General features: G+C 38.9%; 1 protein-coding gene across 1 annotated transcript; it reads left to right on the forward strand.

Annotated features, from left to right (window-relative positions):
• The first annotated feature begins 446 nt into the window (after nucleotides 1-446).
• On the forward strand, nucleotides 447-11,907 carry LOC134320809 (ubiquitin-like protein 7). The gene is made up of 10 exons (XM_063002447.1): nucleotides 447-630; nucleotides 6,088-6,207; nucleotides 7,181-7,263; nucleotides 7,556-7,640; nucleotides 8,697-8,754; nucleotides 8,890-9,023; nucleotides 9,387-9,436; nucleotides 10,139-10,315; nucleotides 11,379-11,489; nucleotides 11,595-11,907. The coding sequence occupies exons 1-10, from the start codon at nucleotides 447-449 to the stop codon at nucleotides 11,730-11,732; spliced, it is 1,140 nt and encodes a 379-aa protein (XP_062858517.1). The 3' UTR covers nucleotides 11,733-11,907.
• The last annotated feature ends 704 nt before the right edge of the window (nucleotides 11,908-12,611 follow it).

The following is a 12,611-nucleotide window of genomic DNA, read 5'->3' on the forward strand; positions in this document are numbered from 1 at the left end:
TTACTTTTACATTAAAACAGATATTTCGATTTTACCTAAAGTTGTTTAGATGACTTTGTTTACTCTGATGAGTTTTCCCTCAGTTCATCTTCTAAACAGCGACTCTATCCGTTAACATGAGGGTTTTGCACTTTTTAAAAACTACAATCAAGATGGCGCACATAAACGGTTTTTTTTAACAATTTAAACTAAACTACATTTCCCATCTGCCGATTAATGTTTACGTCTGTACGTCATTTCGCACAGAATCAGGACGAGGTTTTGGCTTTAGCGTAGTGTACTTATATTTGTAAAATTACATCAGTAGTTGTCTTTATCTTAAGGCTGTCCGAACAAAACAGACTAAAACAGTTAAAACAGATTTTAGAGTAGGGGACGTACATACATCACAGACTCCTGGTGGGCAATATTAATCATTGATTTTGACATTGATGAACATAATTAATATGGCAGGTCCCGAATGGATATTGTCGCTGAAGTTAATGGACCAGCCTTCTCTCCCGAAGTCTGTGCTGCAGTTTCCAGAAGCAGAACCTGGTGATGTCCCGCCTGGTCAGTATCGGGTTGCTACTCTAAAACAGCTTGTTTCAGCACAGTTACCGGATACTATTCCAGATCCAGATCTTATAGGTGGGTTTATCCTTTTTATCATCAATTGTAAAATAGGTGCCTTGTGAAATCAGATGTCTTTGATGTATTCAACGTGACTCTTTATGATGGGCGGACCAAATGTCAGATCTGATCACTATCAGACTAAGACATTTCTTATTTTTGTGTATCGTAGGTGTCGGCATCTGCTGGACATTTAGAATTACTTTATTTTCCGTGTTATATATTAAGTAGAAACTAAATTGAAAAAATGTCTGGCACTGTAGCCTCTTGTTACTGTCTGTGGTCTTTGACATGTTTAATTATGTCTTGTTTTACTCCGAGCATACCGTTTGTTCCCACCTTTCAACCATATCCCTGCAGGTGGATTACTGGTATATATCGCTATAAAGTTCAAATACGAGTGATTAGAGTGCCCTGACCTGGGTGTTTTCCTTTTTTGGGTGTTTCTGGGTTAGGCTTTGGACCCACCATGACCCTGACCAGAATAAACAGGTTATTGAAGATAATCGAATGGATAGATATAAACAGGCAGTTGTGCAGCAATTATTCTTACAGCCTTCAGTCTAAATTACTCCAGGGTGTAAGATGATGTTAATTAACAAGTGAATGTTGCTATGTGTTAGAATGAATGAATTCAGCATACCTGCTTACCAGAGTAAAGCAGGTACTAAAGTTAAATGATTGAGAATATTGGCAGGTAGGATGGTGGCAACTCTAGAACACCAGGTTTAACCAGTTTAGCATTTTCTTTCAGTGCCCTTGTATGCTGCTTTAAACTGCCCCACACTAATTAAAGTGTATGTGTGTAAATTATGTACTATAATAAACTACCATCATGTTCAGGGTGTATTTCTTTTTTGGCTTCAGGCCAACTATGACCCAGACCATGATCAATTGGTAACTTCAATTTATGTTATGAACTCCATATCCAGGAAAGTTGGGATTTTTTTTTAGAGATTTTCTAAAATACATTTTAAAAAGAATCTGCAATTGGTTAATTCTTAACCAATTTGAACCGATTTTACTGACCAACCTAATTTTATTCTGTAAAAGTAAACAAATTTAGATGTAGCTCTTGGGGCACAGTAAGTTTTTTACTCTAGCCCACCACTGTTTGAGATCCGGGTAAGAATCTCAGCAGGTGTTAACGGCCAGCAGAGCGCCTACACAGAGCGCCTACACAGTATTCCTGCTTTACTCTCAGTGTTTCCAGTGAAACCAGACCCACTGCGAGCCCTATAACCAGGATAAAGCAGTGATAAAATAGAACTGAAATCTAGAATTGGATATCTGCAACGCACTCGTTAAAAAGTTGGGGCAAAGGCATGTTTACCACTGTGTTACATCAACTTTCCTATTAATTAGACTTTGTAATAATTTGAGAAGGATACTAATGATTGCAGTTTTGCAAGTGGAATTTTTACCCATTCTTGCTCGATATGTGCAGGCAAGTCAAGCACACACACTCTTTGTCTTTTAAGCCACACTGTTGTAGCATGTGCAGAAAGAGGCCTAACATTGCTTGCTGAAGTAACCATGGACATCCCAGGAAAGGACATTGCCTCGATGGTAGCATGTGTCTCTCTAAACTCCCAATATATGCCTCTGTGTCAGTGGTACACATATGCAAGTCACTCATGCTGTGGTCACTGATGCACCCTCATATCATGACAGATGTTGGCTTTTGCACCTTTAGTCTGAATTATCCTTTTGGTCTTTGGTACTGAGAGCTTGATGTCTGTTCTAAAAACAAGCTGAAATATGAACTCTGATCTCATCACACGTTTCCACTGTCTTTCGGCTCATCTGAGATTAATCTAGGCCCAGAGACCTTTGGGAAATTTCTTCACAGAAGGATGTATGGCTTTCTTTTTGTGTAATAGAGTTGGACTGTGGGAAGTAACACAGTTTTCCAAAGCACTCCCGAGCCTGACTATTTTTTATCACATTTGCCTGACTCTTTCTTTTGTAATGCAGTCTGAGGCCTCTATGGTCACACACATTCAACAATGGTTCAGGTCTTGTCCTACACGGGCTGAGATTTCCCTGAAATTTCAGAATCTTTTAACAATGTGTACAGTAGATGTTGAAATATCTAAATTATTTGCAATCTTGCACTTAAAAATTTTCTTTTTGATCTGAGCTTGTCCAGTGCTCTGAAGAAGTTTGATGCAGTGTTGAGCCCCGACTTATTATTGCTTACAATGACTGAGCCATTGGTGGATTCTCCTTCTATAGCTAATTATAATTCTTTCACCTGTTACCAATTTACCTGGTTATTGTGGAACGCTGTACGTTAAATATAGGTTCAAGAAAATTAATAAATCACAGATTCTTTTTTGCATTAAACAAAACTTCCCAGCTTCTCCCTAAATGGCGTTTGTATTTTTTATAATATGACATTTTTTGACAAAACTTCTATTGTCACTGTGCTGTAAAAGTATTTGCCCCTTAAACAGTTTTTTTTATGTTTTTGCTAATGTCACATTTAAAAGTTTCAAATTGTCCTACTAATTTTAATATAAGATTAAGACAACATGAGAGGAAAAGGAATGCCTTTATTTGGCATATATACATGTACACGTGTACAATACAATGAAGCCCCTTTTTTGCATATGCCAGCTTGCTTGTAAGCTGTGGTCAGACCGCAGGGTCTGGCATTGTACAGCGCCCCTGGAGCAGACAGGGTTAAGGGCCTTGCTCAAGGGCCAAACTGTGGTTGCATAGCAAAATCTGAATTTGAACCGACAGTCTTTCGACTGATTGCCCAAAGCTCTACCCACTAGGCCAGGGTTTTTCAAACTCTGGGTCGCGACCCAAAGAAAATGGGTCGCCCAAAAATAAATAAATAATTAAAGGATTTTTAACAGGCTCACATAAACAGGATTGTTTTTAACAGGCACATCACGAACGCCCCCTAGTGCGGGCTTTATTACAGTGCTGCAGCTCAGAGCTGTTGAGCCTAGTTGTTGCTGTTCAAACCTTTTATTCAGAATAATATATACAGTGTATTACAAAAGTGAGTACACCCCTCACATTTCTGCAAATATTTTATTATATCTTTTCATGGGACAACACTATAGAAATAAAACTTGGATATAACTTAGAGTAGTCAGTGTACAACTTGTATAGCAGTGTAGATTTACTGTCTTCTGAAAATAACTCAACACACAGCCATTAATGTCTAAATGGCTGGCAACATAAGTGAGTACACCCCACAGTGAACATGTCCAAATTGTGCCCAAAGTGTCAATATTTTGTGTGACCACCATTATTATCCAGCACTGCCTTAACCCTCCTGGGCATGGAATTCACCAGAGCTGCACAGGTTGCTACTGGAATCCTCTTCCACTCCTCCATGATGACATCACGGAGCTGGTGGATGTTAGACACCTTGAACTCCTCCACCTTCCACTTGTGGATGCGCCACAGGTGCTCGCTCAATTGGGGTTAGTCCATCACCTTTACCTTCAGCTTCCTCAGCAAGGCAGTTGTCATCTTGGAGGTTGTGTTTGGGGTCGTTATCCTGTTGGAAAACTGCCATGAGTTTTCGAAGGGAGGGGATCGTGCTCTGTTTCAGAATGTCACAGTACATGTTGGAATTCATGTTTCCCTCAATGAACTGCAGCTCCCCAGTGCCAGCAACACTCATGCAGCCCAAGACCATGATGCTACCACCACCATGCTTGACTGTAGGCAAGATACAGTTGTCTTGGTACTTCTCACCAGGGCGCCGCCACACATGCTGGACACCATCTGAGCCAAACAAGTTTATCTTGGTCTCGTCAGACCACAGGGCATTCCAGTAATCCATGTTCTTGGACTGCTTGTCTTCAGCAAACTGTTTGCGGGCTTTCTTGTGCGTCAGCTTCCTTCTGGGATGACGACCATGCAGACCGAGTTGATGCAGTGTGCGGCGTATGGTCTGAGCACTGACAGGCTGACGTTCCACGTCTTCAACCTCTGCAGCAATGCTGGCAGCACTCATGTGTCTATTTTTTAAAGCCAACCTCTGGATATGACGCCGAACACGTGGACTCAACTTCTTTGGTCGACCCTGGCGAAGCCTGTTTTGAGTGGAACCTGTCCTGGAAAACCGCTGTATGACCTTGGCCACCATGCTGTAGCTCAGTTTCAGGGTGTTAGCAATCTTCTTATAGCCCAGGCCATCTTTGTGGAGAGCAACAATTCTATTTCTCACATCCTCAGAGAGTTCTTTGCCATGAGGTGCCATGTTGAATATCCAGTGGCCAGTATGAGAGAATTGTACCCAAAACACCAAATTTAACAGCCCTGCTCCCCATTTACACCTGGGACCTTGACACATGACACCAGGGAGGGACTACGACACATTTGGGCACAATTTGGACATGTTCACTGTGGGGTGTACTCACTTATGTTGCCAGCTATTTAGACATCAATGGCTGTGTGTTGAGTTATTTTCAGAAGACAGTAAATCTACACTGCTATACAAGCTGTACACTGACTACTCTAAGTTATATCCAAGTTTCATGTCTATAGTGTTGTCCCATGAAAAGATATAATGAAATATTTGCAGAAATGTGAGGGGTGTACTCACTTTTGTGATACACTGTATATATATATATATATATATATATATATATATATATCGGAGCTAAAAAATGAATAGGCCAACTGCCGGTAACATTGAAAAGTTCTTTTCAAGAAAACGACAGACTGAGACAGTGGCTCCAGAAACAACTGAAAAGGTGTGCAATCTTCAAGAGCAAGTTCAAGAGGAGAAGGCAGTGAGCTACAAGCTAATCGCATTGCTACTGAGCCAGTCAAGAAAAAACAAAAAACGAGTGCTAGGGTCTATAAAGATGAATTTTTAAAGTTTGGATTTGTAAACTGTTCCAGTGCAAGTAAAGATGCTAAGCCAATGTGCCTTATTTGTGGTGAAAAGCTGGCGAACGAAAGTTTGAAGCCCGGAAAGTTACAACGTCATTTAACCACCCGTCATGGTGATTTGGCGGAAGGCTCAAGAAAGGCAAATGTCAGCTCAGGTGCTCAGCAGGGTGCTGTCACACAATGACAAATTGCACTTAGCATCATATAAAGTTGCATATCGTGTTGCAAAAGAAAAAGTGCCCCATCAAACATTTATAGAAATATATATATTTTTATGTTGCCTGGGTTGCGTGAAAACATCATGGACAAAATGTGGGTCACCAGAAAAAAAGTTTGAAAAACCCTGCACTAGGCTACACTGTCCCCAAAATCTTGACCTTAACTTGGAATCTTGACCTCAACTGAGGCAAATGAGGCCTGCAATTTTTAGACAAGCGTTCTAGGAGACAAGCTCCTGAGTGAGCAGGTCAGTAGCTCTGGTTTTACCATGTTTTTTTTTTTTTTTTAAGTAAAAAGAGCTTGCTTTTTACAAAATACAAAATTGTCCACTGTTAATAAAAGCCAAACATAACAGTTCCCGTTTAATGCCATTACACACTGCAGAGCTGGTGTACTGCGGCAGGAAGCTGAGAGATGAGCTCACTTTAGACTCCTACGGAATCCAGTCAGGATCCACAGTGCACATCTTGAGAAAGTCATGGCCAGAACCTGAGGTCCAGCCTGGTAGGCATCTGCTTTCTTAGATTTATTTTAAATGGGAACAAAGATAGCAAAACTTTGAAACTATGTAGAGTAAATTTGTATTTAACTATTTTGGCTTAACAGAAATTATATTAACTAAAAGAAAATTTTAATTCACAGCCATCACATTAAAACCACCTCCTTGTTTCTACACTCACTGTCCATTTTATCAGCTCCACTTACCATATAGGAGCACTTTGTAGTTCTACAATTACTGACTGTAGTCCATCTGTTTCTCTACATACATTTTTAGCTTGGTGGTGATGGTGGTGGTGTGTTAGTGTGTATTGTGCTGGTATCAGTGGATCAGGCACAGCACCTTGTTGGTCCACCTTGTAGATGTAAAGTCAGAGACGATCGCTCATCTATTGCTGCTGTTTGAGTTGGTCATCTTCTAGACCTTCATCAGTGGTCACAGGATGCTGCCCACGGGGCGCTGTTGGCTGGATATATTTTTGGTTGGTGGACTTTTCTCAGTCCAGCAGTGACAGTGATGTGTTTAAAAACTCCTGCAGCGCTGCTGTGTCTGATCCACTCATACTAGCACAACACACACTAACACACCACCACCATGTCAATGTCACTGCAGTGCTGAGAATGACCCACCACCTAAATAATACCTACTCTGTAGTGGTCCTGGGAGAGTCCTGACCATTGAAGAACAGCATGAAAGGGGGCTAACAAAGCATGCAGAGAAACAGATGGACTACAGTCAGTAATTGTAGAACTACAAAGTGCTTCTATATGGTAAGTGGAGCTGATAAATTGGACAGTGAGTGTAGAAACAAGGAGGTGGTTTTAATGTTATGGCTGATCGGTGTATATTGTTTATTGTGTATATTTATTGTTGAGTACTGTTGTAGAATTGTATTGGTTTAATTGTAGCTTAAATACATGTGTACAAAACATTACTTGAAGGAGGTTTTATTATACCGTTTAAATTACATTTCTTCAGAGCCAGTGGACAAAGTAACAGCTGCAAGAGAATTTCGTGTCCTGCAGGCAGCTCTTCACACCAGCACAGCCTACAGAGACTCGGTAGGAGCATTCTTACAGGCAACATCTGTGAGGACTGTTTTAGCTAAAACTAACGGTTTTCAAAGTCAACAAACAAACAAATTAAGCTCCTCCTGTTACTGTTATTTACAAAGCCCATGTCATAACACATGTATTTCTATTCAACCATTATTGTCTAGGAAGTAGAATGTGTCCCTTTACTGAATAACACACACAGATAATGATTTTCCTTGACATATTGTTCAAAATAAACATTATACTAAGGGACCTGATGACTTTAAATGTGTTTTTCAAATTTCTGTTTTATTGTCAGGTGTTTAAGATGCTTAACAACAAGGAATCTTTGGATCAAATAATTGTGGCAACACCTGGCCTGAGTAGTGATCCAATGGCTCTTGGTAGGCTACCTATGTCTGTATTTGCATCATTAAAGAAGCTTGACAGGCCACTCAGCAGAGGTGGAAAGAGTACTAAAATATTGTACTCAAGTAAAAGTACTATTACTTTGATGAATTTTTACTTAAGTACGAGTAAAATTACTAGTCTAAAAATCTACTGAAGTAAAAAGTTTAAAATGTACTCAGAGTAAACGTTACTTTTTTAACAGAAGTTGATAGATGAATGATACAGCAGCAGCTCACCAGCCATGCAGCATATTAGCAGTTCATGTGTGGATTTAACCACTCTACACACCTAACAGACTGCAACTGCTGTTATCAATTCAGAATAGCATTATTTCTGTTTATCCTCAATAAATCACTGTATTTTATAGCTTGTTGGACTTGACGCTAACTAACTTGGTTCAGGTCAATAGTGCCAATTAGGGTTTGGGGGGGGTTGTTAGGCGTTTAGGGTTGTACTTATAAAAAATATAACGGGTCTTACCCCATCATAGGAACATGATCAAAAACAAACCAGCAGAATCTCACAATCACATTTATGCTGTACGATTGGCCTGTTATTCAGATAGGGGTGGGATATTACAAAGCCAGATAGGGACTCTCTCATAACTAATGCAATTACGACCTGTGCTGGCTGATTGATGCCGCCTGCACAAAGACGGGAAAAGAGTGTCTCCCCATACACAGTGCTGATCCGCAGTGCACTCGTCAAAGTGTAGGTGAAAAAATGCATACTGCTGCTGCCCACGTGTCAGAGGGGGCACGGGTTAGCTTCGTTCTCCTCAATCAGAGCGGGGGTCGGCATTAGTGGAGAGGAAGCATGACGCAATCGGCCAATTGGACACGCTAAAAAAAGGGAGAAATAGGGGAGAAAATGCATAAACAAAAAATATATATAAAAAAAGCTTGAGAGAATGCATTAGATGTATATAATGCAGTGGTTTACAATTATAAAATAAATTCACAAGAAAGGTATAGCCAATCTTGACTGATATAGTTTTGGGATGCTATTGGAAACATGACACATGGTTTGATTGAGATGTTGTCTTTTAGGTGTCCTTCAAGACAAGGACCTCTTTGTGCAATTTACAGATCCCAACATGCTTGACATGTGAGTAAAATATGTAAATATTGGCCTGGCCTGTTTTATATGTACTTCCAATATGCAAAGGAATCCAGATAGTTTTTTATTCAACATAATTATTCAAATTAGATTGATTTGATCATATTTCTGTGTATTTTCTAGGTTGATCAGCTCTCATCCAGCACTGGTTAATGCCATCATTTTGGTGTTGCATTCTGTAGCGGGCAGTGTGCCCAGCCAGACAAGTGCAAGCTCTTCCAGAAATGTGTCCTCTAGCTCCTACAGTGACATGCCAGGTAATAGTTACTTTCAAATAGGCTATTGCATGAGTGTTCAGCAACATTATACAGTTAAAGTCATAAATTACATACACTTGTAAAGGATATGTATGTCATGACAGTAGTTTTAGTAACTAAACAACAAATGCATACAGTTTTAAAACCAGAATACATTTTCCAAAATTCCAATGATTTATTTACATAAAAAGAACAGCTGCAGAAAGCATTTAAATCACATGCCGGTAAATGCATGTTATGACATACACTTACAGGTCTATGTAACATGTTAGTTTCAACTGTACTCATAGAAGTCTAGTGAATTTAATCTATGAGCGTAATACTGTTATGCAGCTTTCACATAATTTTTTTTTTAATCTGCAGGAGGTTTTCTTTTTGAAGGCATGTCAGATGATGAGGAAGAATTCCAGTCTGTAAGGATTGGCATTTATTGTCTTTTTCTTTTTAGTTAACTGAATTTTTAACCACATTAGCTGTTTTCAAGTCCCACCTACTACTTCATTACACAAACTTTATTACACAAACTGCCTTGGAAGATGAGGGCTAGCATGTGCTTGTTCTAAAACCCATTAAACCAGCTACTACTTTTTCGAAATGCTGCTCATACAATGTCACAGAAGGGTGATGATACCTGCCCTGTTCTGTGTAAATAAGCTCTCAGACCCCAACATCGCAACACCATATCAAGTTTGCTTTCATAGACTTCCAGACACCGGAGTCAGGATTCAGACTACCAGCCTCTAATGGACAGAGAAAATGCTTTATTGTTATGCCAAATAGGAACTAGTTTTTCGAAAGTCTACATAGAATAGAATGCCTTTATTTGTCATATATACATATACAGATGTACAGTACAACGAAATTCTTTATTCACATATCCCACCTTGTTTGGAAGCTGGGGTCAGAGCGCAAGGTCCGCCATTGTACACCCCCTGGAGCGGAGAGGGTTAAGAGCCTTGCTCAAGGGCCCAACAGTGGCTGCATGCCAGAGCTGGGATTCGAACTTTCAACCTTTTAGTTGATAGCCCAAAGCCCCACCCACTAGGCTACATCATGTGAAGCATGCTTTTATGTTGTGTCTTTTTCACTCAATAAACTGTTCTGATCTGTACCAGGGGAATCGCGGTGGGCCATCCACCAGCTTTGCAGGCTTTTCTGGGTTGAGGCCTGCTACCTTAGGTTACAGTGGAGCAGTAGGACCCAGACCAATCACCCAAAGTGAGCTTGCAACAGCTCTGGCCCTCGCCAGCACTCCAGAGAGCAGTGCTGTTACACCTACCATAGGAAATCAGGTATGCTTTTGGCATCTGTTAGCTTTGGCTATAGTATTTATTTAATCTATCTAATAAGATTACTAATAAACAATAGGGACTTTCTCTGAATGCTAATTTTAATGTGTTATATGCATATAATAATAGGAAACGGTGTATATTATAACTTTTGATTAAGGTACAGCAGTCTAAAATCTACACTTTATTATTCATAACGATGAAGTGAAAATGTTTTTAGTTTTTACCAATTTTTTTTTAAATAAAAAAACTGAAATTACTTTTTCACAAAAGCATTCAGACCTGTTATTAAATACCTTGTAGAAGTTCTTTTGGCAACAGTTACAGCTGACATATCAATTCTTCTTGATATGTCTCTACAAGCTTTAGAAGCTCTAGATTCTCTTAAACTCTATCAGAGTAGATGTGAAGTGTCTGTGAACTGACTCTCCATAGATGTTTAATAGGGTTTAAGTCTGGTCTTTGGTTGGGACACTCAAAGAAATTCATAGACCTTCAATAACCGGACTTTCCAGCAATACAATGATCCAAAAGCAAACTTTCAAGTCAACCAAAGCTTGGTTAAAGAATCAGTCCTGGAATATCCTGGAGAGTCCTTTTCAGTCTCCAGATTTAAATACCATGGTAATTCTATAGGGGGATTTAAAGAAACATTTGGAGCATTAAAGCCATCAAAACACTAGGAGCTGGATGCTTTTGCACGAGAGGAATGGGCAAAGTTTCCACAAGGGAAGTGTCAAGAAGCTTGTTAGCACTTACAGAAATCACTTATTAGAGGTTATTAAGGCAAAAGTACTGAGGCCAGGGGTTGAATAATAGTTCACATGAAAGAGAACTAGACGTTTTTTATTTGAACTTAAAATTATTTTATGAAAATTACTTGTATGTATTAATAAATATTCTTTGTCTTTTTACTGACACTTGTGTATTTATTTTCAACACATCATAGTCATAATCCATCATAAGGTGAAGGGGCTGAATGATTCCAGTTGCAGCTTTGCATAATCATTATTTTTACCTTAAGGTTTTAAAATATCAAGTTCTAAGTTAGACCTTAATTTCTTAGGGTGCCTCTTCAGGGGTTTCACCTATTCCTGCTGGAACTCCTATAACAAATGACTTGTTTAACCAGGCCCTACAGCAAGCCTTACAAGTGTCCAGTATTTCCTCACTCCAGGTAAGTACCCACTATCATACATTTTAAAGCTGTGATTATTTTAAATAAGGATTAGTTTGGTGTTGCAGATCTGTCTGTAAGAAGCACATTAATGTGTGTTTTTAGAGTCAGTGGCAATCTCAACTTCAGCAGCTGCGTGATATGGGAATCCAGGATGAGGAGCTTATCCTGAGAGCCCTACAAGCCACTGGTGGAGACATTCAAGCTGCTCTAGAGCTCATTTTTGCTGGAGGAGCACCATGAAATACTCACTATATTTTACACTACAATATTTGTGCACTTTTCTCTGAGATGCCCACATGTTTTATTTATTTTAAATTATGTGAACATGTTTTAAGAAAACTGTTTATTACGCCGACTCAACCACCAATGTTCGAAGATATTATAAGATATTATATTGAAGTTCTGTGTAAAGTTATGCACTAAGTTATTCATTAAATGCAACTGAATTATTACAGAAACTTTGTTGGTTTCTATACATTGTACATTAATGGGTGTCAAAATAATTCCATTTGATTAATTTTACTATTTTTTTTATTTTTATGTATGTATTTTGTTTTACATTTGGGTTTTCAAAGACGTTGCGATGTAGAGGAAAATTAATGACAATTTCAATTTGAAAAAGATTGATTTTTGATTGAAAGTTGTTTTTATTATATTTAAATTTAAGGCTAGATTTTGTATGCCTTTTTATTCATTTATTAATTGCAATTAAATAATATTGAATTTTTATTTTCCCCCAATTTTTCTCTCGATATAGTCATACCCAATTGCCCATATTGTTTGCCTGCAGCCCCCTACCCCGGGCTGTAACTAACACGCCTAAGTTAAAATTACATTTTTAATAGCATTATCAGTGGTTTAATCTCACACGCAGAGCAGTAAAGGGATACCCTAACAAAGGATTAAAATAAATAAATTCCTACATTAGATTTATAGCTTATATTTGCAAATTGCATTTAGAAAAAAGGTACAAATTCTTTAATGAAATGTATTTCTATCAGAAGGCTGCATATTTGCTTCAGAGTGCACCAGGGTCCTGGGTTCAAATCTTGTCTCCGATCACTGTCAGTGTGGAGTTTGACACTGAATTGCCCTATAGGTGAATGGGTGTGAATGAGT

This window comes from Trichomycterus rosablanca, chromosome 1, assembly GCF_030014385.1.
Source record: "Trichomycterus rosablanca isolate fTriRos1 chromosome 1, fTriRos1.hap1, whole genome shotgun sequence".
Taxonomy (NCBI): Eukaryota; Metazoa; Chordata; class Actinopteri; order Siluriformes; family Trichomycteridae; genus Trichomycterus; species Trichomycterus rosablanca.

Coding starts and splice junctions, on each gene's coding strand:
- LOC134320809 (XM_063002447.1), top strand. CDS start 447: ATGGCAGGTCCCGAATGGATATTGTCGCTGAAGTTAATGGACCAGCCT. Junction 7,264..7,555: donor GCACAGCCTACAGAGACTCG/GTAGGAGCATTC, acceptor TTTTATTGTCAG/GTGTTTAAGATGCTTAACAA. Junction 8,755..8,889: donor GATCCCAACATGCTTGACAT/GTGAGTAAAATA, acceptor TGTATTTTCTAG/GTTGATCAGCTCTCATCCAG.